The 16,106-nt window shown below is 42.1% G+C and overlaps 1 protein-coding gene across 1 annotated transcript in view; it reads left to right on the top strand.

The window, feature by feature from the left end:
- ampd1 (adenosine monophosphate deaminase 1 (isoform M)) overlaps positions 1–16,106 on the top strand; it is a 55,147-nt gene that overhangs the window by 28,520 nt on the left and 10,521 nt on the right. The window contains exons 7-11 of the mRNA XM_043717000.2: positions 2,376–2,570; positions 9,367–9,498; positions 11,599–11,762; positions 12,921–13,047; positions 15,058–15,221. Coding sequence (XP_043572935.2) covers positions 2,376–2,570; positions 9,367–9,498; positions 11,599–11,762; positions 12,921–13,047; positions 15,058–15,221 — 782 coding nt within the window. The remainder of the gene's footprint in view (positions 1–2,375; positions 2,571–9,366; positions 9,499–11,598; positions 11,763–12,920; positions 13,048–15,057; positions 15,222–16,106) is intronic.

Genomic DNA, 16,106 nt, shown 5'->3' with positions numbered 1-16,106 from the left:
TCACATTCAACAACCAAATATATGAACAAATCAATGGCACACCCATGGGCTCACCCATCTCTGACTCATAGCAGAAGCGGTAATGCAAAGATTAGAACAAACAGTCTTAACACAAATTCAACCCAAACTCTGGGTCAGATATGTGGATGACACCTTTGTAATCATTAAAAACACAGAAATAAAGAACACACACTGGATCATCAACGCCACACTCACAGGAATCCGATTCACTAGAGAGGAAGAAAAGGACAACCAACTCCCATTCCTAGACGTGATGGTACAGAGAACACCGAACGGAGAATTCACCACAGAGGTATACAGGAAAGCCACACACACAGACCAAGTCCTGAACTACGAAAGCAACCACCCCAACACACACAAAAGAAGTTGCATCAAGACACTGTTCAAAAGGGCCACAACACACTGCAGTACACCAGAACTGCAAAAAGAGGAAGAAGAACACCTATACAATGTATTCGCCAAAAACAGATACCCCCGCAATTTCATCAACAGATGCTTAAGGGAAAGACAACGGAACGAGGACATGCCACAACCCAAAGGACTAGCCACACTACCATACATCAAGAGCATTTCCGAACTGACAGCCAGACTACTGGGACCACTAGGACTCATAACAGCACACAAACCAACAGCCACTCTCAGACAACAACTCACCAGAACGAAGGACCCAATACCCAGCATGAGCAAAACCAATGTAGTGTACAAAATCCCATGCAAGGACTGCACAAAACACTACATAGGACAAACAGGAAGACAGCTAACGATCCGCGTCCATGAACACCAACTAGCCACAAAACGACACGACTAGCTATCTTTCGTAGCCACACACGGAGATGACAAGCAACATGAACTCGACTGGGACAACACTACCATTATAGGACAAGCCAAACAGAGAACAGCCAGAGAATTCCTAGAGGCATGGCACTCATCCACAGATTCAATCAATAAGCACATTGATCTGGACCCAATATACCGACCACTGCAACGGACAGCTGGAACTGACAACCGGAAGTGGCAGATTCAAACCACTACAAATGACGGAGGAAAGATCACAGAAGCACTTCACAGGAGGCTCCCAAGCACTGCGGATGTCACCTAGACAGGGGACGAAACACAAATTCCCAGCTCGGCGAACAGAACCACAACAGAATAACACATATACTGCATGAGGTTGAGGTAGCGATTGGTACCAATCAGGCTCCACTTGACAACCAATCAGTGGCGTCTTCTCAAGCATCATAAATTGCCTAATCAGCTTTCCACCACTACTTACTACTGCAACAGTATGAACCAAAATCACAAGCAGCATCCTCTATATCTGTGACATTATTCCTCCTCATCGTCTTCTGCATTTTTGTGACATTTGGTTGGCTTCACGTTTCCCTTTAATACTTTACCTCAATTGTCAATCTCAATGGTTACACAGTTACAAATCCAATCATTACCAGAGTAGCTCTATGTTTTTTATTGTCCCAACCTGCGAATGTTAGCTCAGAATTCCTCTAGAGATTCTGTCTCCTCAATGCTTGGCTGTGCTTCTCTTTAATGTGCGGATTGTTGCCACCTAGTGATGTTCTGGGTGTAGGGATGGTATCCACATGGGCACTGACAACCTAAAGTTCAATCTCATCACACCTCTTTTCTATATTATTATCCTTCTCTTCAGTGAGCAGTGTGGGTCGGATCATCAAGCATACTGAAGGTCGGGTTAAACTGATTTTGATTAAGCAGATACTGAAGGATTGCAGTATAGGGGTGCAGGCAGGAAAGTGAACTTGAAATTATAATCAAATCAGCCGTAATATAGGTGAAATGGTTTTACTTTTGCTCCTTTTACGTTCTTATATAAACCCTCTGTGTTTTAGGCTGCCCGTCTGGAATTCCACATCCTTAAAAAAGTGCCATTCTGTCCAGTTAACCATGAGTACACTACCCCCATAACGAGTCCCACATTCTTGTCCCCGCCTCCAGTCTTTGCCCCTGCCATTCTGCAAGCCTACAACCTCAATAATCCATTCCAACCTCGAACAGAGTGCATACTGGACGGCATTTCTTCATGAGCCTCTTTGACACAAAGACCATTGAGGGATGGTTGGCCCCTTGTTCTCGTGCAGAAATCACTAGCTCTGCTGCAAATATTGCTCAGTCATTTTCCTACTCCACTCATGTTTCATCAAGTCATCACTTCAAACCATTATGTCAAGTTTTCTAAGAAAAAGGTACCAGCTAATTTCTAAGTTGACATCCAATTCTTCACCCTTTTAGACCTTGCAGATATTGTGCACTCTGACCTTCAAACTTTAACACATGACAGAAAGTCTAACAATTGCCTATGTTACTTTCTCTCTTTTCAGGTTGATACACACATCCACGCAGCAGCCTGCATGAATCAGAAACATCTCCTACGCTTCATTAAGAAGTCCTCGAGGGTTGATTCAGATCGCATCGTCTGGACTTCCAAGGACAAGAAGCTAACCTTGAAAGAGCTCTTTGATAAGCTGAAGCTGAATGCCTATGATCTGACAGTTGATTCATTGGATGTGCACGCAGTAAGTGGGCTCAGTTACAGTTAGGGTCTTCCCATATGTGTTTGATGGAGTGTGGGTTAGGAGGAAGGATACAAGACAGAAGGCTATACTTATGATTGACTCCCCCTATGCACCAATCACTTGTGAGTGGTTGGAATGTGGAATTTACCCTGGATGAATACTTTTGAGAGTGAATGGCTAAGGCAGGGGCCTTAGAGAACAAGCTGTCCAAGCTCTGTTTTGGAACTTGGCTTCTTTTGGACATGATCTATCCTTCATGGACACTGCCTTTGTGTTTCCTTTGGAGATGGCATTTTACGAGACAACTCTTTGTGTTTCTGAACCTATTTACTAGCTTGCTTGATTTTCTGTAATGAAGTAACAGTAACAATGCAACTGATATGGAGGCATAAGTTCATAGGTTTATAAGTTCACAAGATACAGGAACAGACATAGATCATTCAGCCCATCGAGTCTGCTCCACCATTCGATCATGGCTGATATGCTCCTCACCCCCATTTTCCTGCCTTCTCTCCATATCTCTTCAACCCATTACCAATTAAAAACTGTCTAACTCCTCCTTAAGTTTACTCACTGTCTCAGCATCCATTGCACTTTGGGGTAGCGAATTCCACTGATTCACAACCCTTTGGGAGAAATTGTTTCTCTTCAACTCTGTTTTGAATTTGCTACCTGTTACCCTAAGACGGTAACCTCTCATCCTAGAATTTCACACAAGAGGAAGCATCCACTCCATATTTATTTTATTTACACCTTTTATCATCTTGAATACCTCAATTTGATCTTCCCTCATTCTTCTAAGTTCCAGAGAGTACAGGCCTAAACTATTCTATCTCTCTTCATTCGACAAACCCCTCATCTCTGGGATCAATCTAGTGAACATCCTCTGAACTGCCTCCAATCTTCACTCAAATAAGGGGACCAAAACTGTGCACAATACTCCAGATGAGGTCTCACCAATGCCTTGTATAGTTGCAACAATACTTCCTTACTAATCCTTTAGCTATAAAAGCCAACATACCACTCATTTTCTTTATTATCTGCTGTACCTGCATGTTAGCTTCCTGTGACTCATGAACGAGGATACCCAGATCCCTCTGCACCAGAGCACTCCAAAGTCTCTCCCCGTCTCGATAATTTGTCACTTTCCCATTTTTCGACCAAATGCATAACCTCACACTTATGCACGTTAAACTCCATCTGCCACATTTTAGCCCACTCTCCTAACCTATCTACATCCATTTGTAAGGTTTTTATTTCCTCATTGCAATTTACCATCCCGCCTATTTGTGTGTCTTCCACAAATTTGGCCAGAGAGCTTTCTATCCCTGTATCCAGGTTGTTAATGTAGATTGTAAATAGATGGGGCCCAAGGATCAAACCCTGTGGCACCTCATTAGTTACTCTTGCCATCCAGAAAAAAACATTTATCTCAACTCTCTGTCTTCTGTCCGTCAGCCAGTAACCTATCCCAGCTAATAAATTACCCCAATCCCAAATGATACAACCTTATGAATTAACCTTTCGTGCGGCACCTTATCAAATGCCTTCCATAACTCCAAATATATTACATCTGCAAGATCCTCATTATTCGCTTTGCTTATTACATCTTCAAAGAACTCTAGCAAATTAGTCAAACATGACTTGCTCTTCGTAAAATCATGCTGACTCTGATGGTTAGTGTTTTGACTTTCCAAATGTCCTGATCATGCTTCCTTGGTAATTGATTCCAACGCTTCCCAACAACAGATATTAAACTAACTGGTCTATTATTTCCCATATATTGCCTCCCTGCCTTTTTAAATAAGGATTAGCAGTTTTGCACTCCACTGGAACCTTTCCCATGTACAGGGAAATTTGGAACATTGTAACAAATTAATCACTATCTCCACTGCCACTTCCTTTAATACCTTAGGATGTAGGCCATCGGGCACGGGGGACTTGCCTACCGTCAATCTTAATAGTTTGCTGAGTACCTTTTCCCTGTCAATGTTGAATGTTCTAAACTCTACCCTTTCTATTGCCTCTGACTTGTCTGTTCCAGCAGGAATGGTACTATTGACCTCAAACATGAAAACCGAAGGAAAGTATTGATTCAGCATCACTATCATTTCAGTGTTCCCTACTATAACTCTCTGGTATTATTTTGCAAGGGACTAACATTCACATTAGCGACTCTCATCTCTTTCATATACCTATAGCAGCGTTTACTATCCTTTTTGATATTTTTGTGCTAGTTTTCTTTTGTAATTTACCTTAGCACTTTTTATTAATTTTTTATTATCCCTTTGTTTATTTTTGAAAGTTTCCCAGTCTTCCAGCCTACAACTGGCTTTTGCAATATGGTATACCTTAGTTTTCTTTATACTTAGATCTTTTTTACTCCCCTTACCATCTCTCTTTCTCACTGGGATCTATTTTAGTTGTGAGGAATTGAGCAGCTCCTTAAACAACTGCCACTGCTTATCCACTGTCTTACCTTTTAGCCTTCCTGCCCAATCTACTTGGGCCAAATCTGTTCTCATGCCGATGTAATTTCCTTTGTCTAATTCTAGAACACTAGTATGGGACTCCACTTTCTCACCCCCAAACTGAATTTTGAATTCAAGCATACTGTGGTCACTACTCCCTAGAGGATCCTTAACTATGACATCATCAATTAATCTCTCCTCATTACACAATACCAAATCCAGATACCCAATACCACAATACCAAGGCTGCTTCCTGGTTGGTTCCACAACATACTGCTCCAAGAATAAAATCACTAATACATTCAATGAACTTTGCCTCCAAACTTCCCTTGCTAATTTGATTCTTCTAATCCATGTGCATGTTAAAGTCACCCAAGATTGTCGCTGTACCTTCCTTGCAAGCTCTAATATTTCCTGATTTACACAGTGCCCCACTGCAGAACTACTGTTTGGGGACCTATAGATTACTCCAACCAAGTATTTCTTCCCTTTGCTAGTTTTTATTTCTATCCAGACTGATTCCACAGCTTGGCCTCCCATGTGTATGTCATTTCTCATTACAATACTGATCCCTTTCTTTACTAGCAAAGCTATACCACCTCCTTTTCCTTTCAGTCTATCTTTTGGAAATGTTGAGTACCCTTGGATTTTCAATTCCCAGACCTGGTTTCCTTGTAACCGTGTTTCAGTAATTGCTACTAAATTGGATCGTTTTTGGAAGTCCATGGACTTCCAGTTAACAAGGCATTGACAAATAAGAATCCCTTACTGCCTAGAAAGAAACTCACCCTCATACCTCTTAGATGTATAGGCCTCACCAGATTTCTTGTACGATTCTGGCACTAATCTTGCCATCGCTCACATTATTTATAAGGTTCTACCTATACTCTGAATTTTCAGCATTCAGCATGTGACAATCTACAGGTGCATTGGACTCGATCCCCTCCAAACCATGGAAGTCCATGGACTTCCAAAACAACATATCACATACCAGGCTTGCCATTTATTTACTAAATAAAAAGGGATGATGACAACGTGGAGATGCAATTGGCTGAGTAAGTGGAAACAGAGAGTCATGTAAAGCAGTTGTTTTTCAGATTGGAGGAAGGTATATGGTCAATTAACATCAGCAAAAATAGAATATCTAGTCTTCATCACATTGTTGTACATAGGGGTTTGGTGTGCACAAATTGGCTGCCATGTTTTAAGAGTACGTCATTCCCTGTAAATCCCTTTGAGATAATGATGTAAGTCTTTATTGTCATAAACTGTAATAAACTGAAACACCTTAAAGAGTGACAATTGGACTGTGTCACATGTATTCAAGGTACTTATGGATGGCAATGTGTTTCAAATTAGAGGGTACAGGTTTAATGTTTAAATCTTTTTCCACTAATGAAGGTCCAGTGGAACCTAACTCCAGTTTTAACATTGCTTCCTATGAGAATCAATGTTTCACAGAGATACAATTGATAAAGCAAAGAGCATAGAACTTAGAACAGTGCAGCACAATATAGGTCTTTTGGCCCTCGATGTTGTGCTGACCTTTTATCCTACTCTAAGTTCAAACTAATGTACACACCCTTCATTTTACGATCATCCATGTGCCTATCAAAGAGTCACTTAAATGTTCCTAATGTCTCTGACTCGATGACCATTGCTGGCAGTGCATTCCATGCACCACCACTCTCTGTGTAAAGAACCTACCTCTGACATCTCCCCTAAACCTTCCTCCAATCACCTTAAAATTATGCTCCCTTGTGATAGTCATTTCTGCCCTGGGAAATAGTCTCTGGCTATCCACTCTATCTATGCCTCTCATCCTCTTGTACACCTCTAGCAAGTGACCGCTTATCCTCTTTGTTCCAAGGAGAAAAGCCCAACTTCCTCAACTTTTCTTTGTAAGTCATGCCCTCCAGTTCAGGCAGCAGGCAACAATACAGCTGATGCCATTATTAGAGCCACTGATGTGACCAGTTCACATTTTGTTTTTATTTAATGTTGACTGGGATTTTGTGATTAATGGTGAAGAAAGGGTTTTTGCAGTTGATCTTGACCTCAGCTGCAAGCTTACCTCATGATGCTGGTTCAGGAATTCAGCACCTAGGAGGGTGGATAGCCTCATGGTGTGGGTCACAGTGTATCCATGCAGTAATCTGTGGCCCTGCAGCGAAAGGATGACGATGGGGCTGTGACAGGAAGCAATAAGCATGATATCATTCAAAACCAAATGGCTCCAGCATTTGTCATGTTAAAAAGTAATTGAAACCAAAAACTCATGGGATTTTCTTTTTATTCACTTGGGTGATGTGGATTTTGCTGGCATTTGTTACCCATACCTAGTTGCCCCTTGAGAAGGCGGTGGAGAGCTGCTTTCTTGAACTGCTGTAGGTTGACCTATAATGCCCTTAGGGAGGGAATTCCAGGATTTTAACCCAGCAACAGTGAAGGAACGAACATTCCAAATAAAGATGTTGTATGGTTTGGAGGGGACTCACAGGTAGATGCATTGTCTTGCATCTATTGCCCTTGTGCTCTAGATGATAAAGCTCTGGGATTGGAAAGTGCGATAATAGGCGAATGTCTGCAGTATATCCTGTAGATGGTACACTCTGCTGCCACTGTCCCCCATAGTGAAGGGAGTGAATGCTGAAGGTGGTGGATAGGGTGCCAGTCAAATCAGCTCCTTAGTGTTGAACTTCTTGAACATTGTTGGAGCTGCCCTCATCCAGGCAACTGGAGAGTACAAAATCTGAAATTTATGCATATTTTTAAAAGTTACATAAATTACTTCAAAAAGCCATGTGCATTAAGCATTTAAAATGTCATAAATCTTGTTTAAAAGGTTACTTACAGTAAAACATCTAAAAAGCCTGATGTCCTATTAAAGTCATTCTGAAGATTTGAGAAATCTGATGAATCTTGTTGCGTTTATTTGAGCAATTGAAGTGATCTGCTGGAAAGTTGAAAAGCCTACCCATGCCTGATGGTAAAGTTCCTTCTGGTTCCAGTGTCCTTAAGTCCATGTGAAATGGGAGGAGATTCCTAATGCTTTGAAATACTAAGTTAAAAACTCATACAATACCAGGTTATAGTCCAACAGGTTTAATTGGAAGCACACTAGCTTTCGGAGCGACGCTCCTTCATCAGGTGATATCAGACTATCACCTGATGAAGCTAGTGTGCTTCCAATTAAACCTGTTGGACTATAACCTGGTGTTGTGTGATTTTTAACTTTGTCCACCCCAGTCCAACACCGGCATCTCCAAATTTTGCAATACTAGACTGAGAACTTTTCAGTCAGAGCAATTCACCACAAGTGGGCAATCAGACCAGTTTCTTACTATCACTGTTTCTTTCATTTTAATCTGAATGTTGATAACTGATAATGCAAGGCCTCCAGAGCAGTATCAGTTGGCATGCTTACGAGCTGCAGTGCAACTCTGAATGTTGCTGAGCTCACCACCCTGCAATGATGGTGAATGCTAAAAGCTTCACTGTGATTACCTTTGCAAATTCCACCTAATTATTCCAGGAATTATCAGTGTAGGAGAGTACTACAGCAGTTAATTTTTCTGTGCAAACAACAGACCAGTATGGGCACAGAAGGTGTAAGCGCTCAGCAGTCCACACAGTAACTGTGAAGAAATAAATGTTGCTTGGATAATGTTTAATGTGGAAGAACCTTCCAAATCATTTGAAAGGAAGTCAGGTACATGGTTATTAAATACATACAGACCTTGTGAATGATTCAGTTATGAACAGGCTGTGTCTTTTTAAGAATGAAGCTTATAGTTATGTATACCTAATGAGTATTGGAAACAGGCCCAAAACTATAAAAAGCAATGATTAGGGTCATTTCAGTGGATTGAATCCAACAAATTGCGATCCCCTCTGAGATAGGTGAATTTTAGTTACATCTCATGAGACTAAGGGAGCTGTGTTTATAGCAGCTGTTGATAACAGTTTGTGTTTAGGTTCAGAAGATTAGATTTTGTGAGCCAGACTTGGCATTGCATAACCAACCCACGTCTGGTCCACTGGTTACATCAAAGTGAGAATTCAGATTGACAGACTGCCATAAAGGCTCAACTGGTTCAGGAGTGTTCTTTAGTGAAGAGATCTTTGCCTAGATTGGCCAGCATGTGACTCTAGTCTCAACACCACCCTATAGAGTAGCTTAGTAACATATTCAATCAGACCAACTAGAGACAGACAATGAATGCTGAATTTGTTAGTGATGTCCTCATCTGGAGAACAAATAATAATATAAATGTAGAATATAAAATGCAGGAACTGACAAGTTTGATATTACCTTTAATCAGGGCCGTCAGACCTTCCAACGCTTTGATAAGTTTAATGCCAAGTACAATCCAGTGGGTGCCAGTGAACTCCGTGATCTTTACCTGAAGACAGAGAATGCCATTGATGGAGAATACTTTGCTCACATCATAAAGGTAAAGTTGTATCGATTTCATAGATTTCTTTCCACCCCGATGTCTGTGTCCTCTGCTGCTCTAAGTCTCACTCAACAAGAGTTCTCTGTTTCCCAAAATATCAAACTTTGATGACCTCATTTTCAAGAGCCAATATGACATCTCTCCTCCTGTCTGTGAAAGCTACCACACTCTTTGCTCTTTGAACTATGACCTCTTTACATATCCCTCCTCCCTTCTGGCTACACCGTCAGTAGACTCTTCAACTCTCAGCTCAGCTCCCAGGCCTGATCATCAGAACTGGCGATGGGGACTGAGACTGAGCAAACTGCCCTGTAGTTATGTGTTTTTAATTTATTTTCCTGTTTAAGATAGTAAATTGGCAGTTCTCTGGGACCTTTCCAGAACCTACTTGTAAGGGGCTGATTTAAACTTGGCCAAGTTGGTATCTATGGGCAATGACGGGTAACATGATGTACCTATAATTCTGATTGAAAATGTGTTGCTGGAAAAGCGCAGCAGGTCAGGCAGCATCCAAGGTACAGGAGAATCGACATTTCGGGCATAAGCCCTTCTTCAGGAATGATTGCCAATTTGAAACAGAATTGGATGCATTATGGCTGCTCTGATCAGTTTCAATGGCACAGATATTGAAAGGGACCAAATGAACAGACAGAAGTTGTAAATTATTTTGGGGGATGCCAGAGGAATACTTCTGGGTACCCAGAATTCCATGCAGCTTCCTCTTCCTTATCCCCCTAGAATGGGCCATCCGATATTGCACTGGTCTGAATCCGGCACAGTGTGTTGAGAAAGCCATTTAGGAGTGAACAGTTTACCAGTTCAATTTAAATGTAGAGTGGGACTCTCTCAACTTAACATTGATTAATCAATCACCTTCCATGACCAATCTGATAGTTACCATTCTACCCCAATGTGTGAAGGTCATCTGTGATGGCACCCAGGGTCAAATAGCCCATTACCACTCAAAGGTCAGGCTGATATAAGGAGTAACATCTCTTGGGGAAGTATGGGATAGCTGCTGGATATCAGCAGCCCAGTGTGAATTGGTCATCAAGAGGGATGGACAGGAAATTAAAGACAGATAATCCTCCATATTCATCTGTAGTACAACCATCTTCCAATAGTCCAATTCTTCTCCAAATTCTTAAATTTTAGAGGTGCATTTACCTCATGAAAATTGGTGGGCAAGCTTTTCTTTGTTTAGTTGCAAAAAGACAATTGATGTTGCTCAGAGTCCAAAAATTACTCTGGAATTAATACTGCTCTCTGCATTTAAATTTCATTACCTAACAATTCTCTGTGAACCTAGAGTCTGAGTTGGGTTTGCAATTCTTCAGTTTATTCTTAAATTCCAACATTTGGACAATCTTCTCTGCTCCTCATTCTGTCTGTTTAAGAAGGTAACCAGTTGATGTACAGATTCAGATGATTTCTGAAAGCAGCCAGACTGGGATGACTGGGTCATGGAGCCAGACCCTGAGGGCCAAATGGTCCATGCTGACCAGGTTTCCCAAATTAAACTACTCCCTCCTGGGAATAAAGCTCAACCTACCACCCCTGGTGAGAAGCCCAGATTTTATGCCATGCAAATATCATTCCCCACTAACTTTGATGGAAACTCACATTAAGAAGATGTCCAAAGATGTGCAAGTTAGGTGGTTTGGCCATGCTAAAATTTGCCCTTTGGTGTCCAGGGATGTGCAAGTTAGATGGGTTAGCCATGGTTAAAAACCCCATGTAGAGTCACAGAGATGGGGTGGAGGGGTAGATCTGGGTGGGATACTCTTCAGAGGGTTGGTGCAGACGCAATGGACCGAATGGCTTTTTTCTGCACTGCAGTGATTCCATGATCCTAAGCAAGGTGGAAAAGTCGTGCTTGTTTGTGATGGCTTCCTGTTGACAGGATTGTGTTAAAAGCGCAGTCATTAATGTCTTTCCTCCCTGCTGTGGAAATGACTGTGACTGGAGGTACTCAATGGCAGAAACAGCTCTTGGTACATCAATGTGTGTTTCTGCTCCAAACCATTAACTTTCACAGTGTCCTGAGATACAACTATAGCTGCCACTCATACTAATGTTGTCTCTGTATTGTTGCAGGAAGTGGCATCAGATTTGGAAGATGCCAAGTACCAACACGCAGAGCCACGTTTGTCCATTTATGGGCGCTCACCAGATGAGTGGTCTAAGCTGGCATCTTGGTTCATCAAGCACAGGGTCTTCTCTCCTAAAATGAAATGGATGATTCAGGTCCCCAGAATTTAGTAAGTCAAAAGCTGAACCAGAAATGAGTGGCTTAAGAGTTTAGTTGTGTTGTTGGCTGGACTCTGATAGAGACAGGCTGCTGATGTATGGCAAACTGAAGGGAATGGAGTGTCCACAGGGCACTCTGAAGGGTTACAAAACAGGAGAGAAGCTGAGGTAAATTGGAAACTTGAGGTTTCTCTGTTGATCCCTGAATTTTTGTTTGCAGTTAGAATTGTTGGGTTTATTTAAACAGTAAGTTCTGGGCAATTTGAGTTCTGAGTTCCACAACTGCATGACTCAATGGAGGTCAAGACAGGTTTTCTTGTTTTGATCCATTCTTGGCAACTCCAAAACAGAGTGATTTGGAAGGGAGGGAGGGAAGTGAAGTGTGGTGTAGAATAGACTTTCACGAAAGGTGTCCCATCATCTTGGAATTCTGAACATGGAATATCAGGCCAATGGGAGGCTGGGATTAGTGTTCTCAATAGTGAGGCTGCCATGCCTTGGGTAGTCACTTGATTGTACTTTTATTTTCACAAGATATGGGAATTACTGGCAAGTCCAGCCTTTGCGTCCATCCCTTGTTGCCCTTGAACTGGATAGTTTGCTCAGTTTCAGAGCCTAACACAATTAAGATCAGCAGCACAGCTCTCTGTCTGAAGTCAACATGTAGGCCAAATTAGGTAAAGTTGGCAGTTTTCATTCCTAAAGGGCATTAGGGAACCAGATGGATTCTACAATAGCTGGCAGATTACCCAGATAACTGTCACGGTCACCAGGTTCCATTTCCAGATTTATTTATGAATTGAACTTAAATCGCACTTAATTCCTAAAGCAGTAACCTGGGCCTTTGGGATACTAGCTCAGTAAGATTGCCACCATGCCACCATCTTCTCAAACTGGAAAGAAAGTCTGGGTGGCAGAAAACGGACAATAACTGAAGAGGATTCCCCATGTGAAGGAAAACGTGGAACAATATTTGAAATATCTTGACAGTTCCAAATTGGCAATATTGCAAAATGCAATCAGTCTGCAGCACCGTGAAGGGGTTACTAACTTCCTCCAATGCTTCTGAAAGTCCTGAAGTTTCTGCTGATTTGTACCTATTTTGATTTTTTGTACCAAATCTGCTTGCTTTGTTTCTCATCATTTTTGTTTTAACTCTTACTTTTAAGTGATATTTTCAGAGCCCAAAACTTTGTCCCACACTTTGGAAAAATGCTTGAAAACATCTTCATGCCAATCTTTGAAGCAACGGTGAATCCTCAGGATAATATCAAGCTCAGCATCTTCCTGAAATATGTGAGTGAGGATCTCCAAACCAGTAAGACCTGTTGCCCTTTCCAAGGGCTCTGTAACGTTGTACATGATAGAAGCCTCTGATGGAGAGTCAGCAGCTCTTCATTGATTTCAATGGACATGAGGAAAGAAGTAAAGATAACTCCCATTTATCTATCACAACCCCCCCCCCCCCGACAATATTGTACCCAAGTGAATGTTACCTCAGAAGTTTTGAAATACACTGCACTGTTACTTATAAAACTTTCTGATTCTCCTCAATTTCGAAGCCTTTACTATATATCGTCACAGGGACAGTCATTCCATTATCGCAGCAAGCAAGTGTTGTGTGGCATCTTCTCTATTTGTACTTCAAATTGTTTCACATGAAACAAGTCCTGAGCATTGTTCATCTCTCTGAACCAAATTGCATGCACGCTAGCAGGTCATTGTTGTCTGGCGGATTAAACTTTGTGGATTTGTCTACATAACAACAGTCATTACACTGCCACCGAGCAAACAGTCACGTTTCCCAACCAGTGGCTCAGTGGCTCTCAGCCAGAAGGTCATATTCAAGTTCAAGTCCCTCACCAGAATGTCGAGCACAAACTCAAAAACTGATCTAGGATGACATCAGAGGAGGGGAAACGGCGGGGGAATGTGCCTGTCAACTTCCCAGCTTCCTCGGATTCTCTCAAAGCAGGCATGGTCAAGGGCTATTGCCCCATCCTGAGTTTAACTGAGCCCCGTAAAAAGCTGATTAATGTATATTTCTGCTAAAAACGGAAGGGAGTGTACAGCACAGGCCAGATGCAGTTTGTTGCCTCCATGTGAGGTCAGCGAGTGGGTGAGGGGTGTGCCCTCCAGATCAGGCATCTTTTCTCCCTTGCATTATCTCCATAGAGGCAAGTGCTACCCCTCAAATCTGCTCCTTTGGCAGGTCCTTGTTGGTCCTTGCAAGCCCTTGCTCTGTTTCTGTCTTTCTCCATTGCTGCTAATCTGGAGAGTTGCAGTACCAGCAGTATCCATCACATCCAGTGGGAGTGCTGAGACTGAAATGCTGTTGGCCAACTGACTGGCTGGTCACTCTGGGAAGCAGGATCTTCAATGCAAAGGGACCGATGCCCCTGACGCCAGGCAATTAATTACCCGATGGGCTTGCAATACCATCTGTGCGCCTGATTGTCAGCACATTTCCCAACCAGTGGCTCAGTGGTTAGCACTGCTGCCTCACAATGCCAGGGAACTGAATTTGTTTCCACCCTCGGGCAACTCCTCTGTGTGGAGTTTGCATATTGTCCCCGTCTCTGTGTGGGTTTCCTCCAGGTGCTCTGGTTTCCTCCTACAGTCCATAGATGTGCAGGTTAGGTGGATTGGCCATGCTGAATTGTCCATAGTGACGAGGGAGGTGTAAGCTAGGTGGATTAGCCATGGCACATGCAGAGTTACAGGGATAAGGTAGGGGTGTGGGTCTGAGTGGGATACTCTTTGGAGGGTTGGTGTGGACTTGATTGGTCGAATGGCCTAGGGATTCTACGAATTTCAGCCCTCACAGTGCAGTCCTAAGGGAATACTACAAAGAATACTACAATGGTTTGATACAAAATTAAACCATTTCCATCATATGGTCTCTCTGATGGATTTAAAAGATTCCATGCTTCTATTCCAAAGAAGCACAGAGGAGAGTTGTAGCCAATCTACAAAAGTAGATTATTCAACTGTTATTGCATTGTTGTTTGTGGGAGCTTGCTATGTGTAAATTTCCTGCCACATTGCCTACTTATAACAGTGACTACACTTGAAAATATTTACTTTGATATAAAGACACTGAAGTTGCTATATAAATGTTGGATTTGCTTTCTTTACATCAAAGTGATTAGTTTGATATGAAGGGGCTTGGGGTGGTTACGATAGATGGTGTTCAGGCAGCATGTAAATGCAAGTCTTTATTATAGAAGTGGAGAATTCTATACGATTGATAATTATTTTATGCTGGCTAATGAACTTCATCTCATCCTTTCCTAAATGCCCCAGATCACCGGGTTTGACAGTGTTGATGATGAGTCCAAACACAGTGGCCACATGTTCTGCTTAAAGAGCCCCAAACCCCAGGAATGGACAATGCCGAAGAATCCTTCATATTCTTACTATCTCTGCTATATGTATCTCAACATCATGGTCCTCAACAACCTCCGAAGGTAAAACTCTTTCACCAGGCATGAGCTGCAGTAGGAGACTGAAACGTACTGCTACATTTGTTGACTATTTATGCGCACAGAGAACATTGATTAATTGCTCACAGAAACACATCATTACGTCACCAATTACTTCCACCTCTGTAACATTGCCCATCTTGCCGGAGATACTGAGGTGGAAGTAAGTGGTAATGTAATGATGTGTTACCTCGAGACATGACTGTTCCAGTGCTTTCTAGGCCTCCTCCTTTCCACCCTGTGTAGATTTGAGCTGGTCCTTTTCTTAACTTTCACCATATCCTATTACTTCTACCCTTACCAAATCTATACTGACTCCCAATGGTCGTGCATCAATAATGTAACTATGCGACCAAAAGAGTGGGGATATGAGTTCAACTCCTACCGTAAAAGTTGGTAAAGTTTAAATTCAATGAGTAAGTCTGGAATTGGAAGCTAATATCAATAATAACAACTGTGACAATTGTCATTATTGTAAAAACCCATCTAGTTATACAGTACAATACAGCACAGGAACAGGCCCTTTGGCCCACCGAGCCTACACAATTCTGAATCCTTATTTAGACCATGTGTGGTTTCTAACCCTCTTTTTGCCTCATGTTCACGTGCCTATCAAAGTGTACCTTAAACTTTGCTAACGCGCTTATTTCCAGCACTTGCATTGTCAGTGCATTCCAAGCACCCACCGCCCTCTGCATGAAAGATTTTCCCCACATTCCCTAAACTTTCTCACCCTCACCTTGAACCTGTGCTCTCTTGTAGTTGACAAAGCCTCTAATTATCCAAAAACCTCTGACTATCCAAAAGCCTTTGACTATTAGTTCCCCAATACCTTTTATGGAAGGAAATTTGATGTCCTTATCTGGTCTG

This window comes from Chiloscyllium plagiosum, unplaced genomic scaffold (assembly GCF_037043375.1).
Source record: "Chiloscyllium plagiosum isolate Xiang-an unplaced genomic scaffold, Cpla_swu_hap1 HiC_scaffold_26, whole genome shotgun sequence".
Taxonomy (NCBI): Eukaryota; Metazoa; Chordata; class Chondrichthyes; order Orectolobiformes; family Hemiscylliidae; genus Chiloscyllium; species Chiloscyllium plagiosum.
The sequence above is the reverse complement of the archived record's forward strand: the minus strand, read 5'-3'. Positions and strand labels throughout refer to the sequence as shown.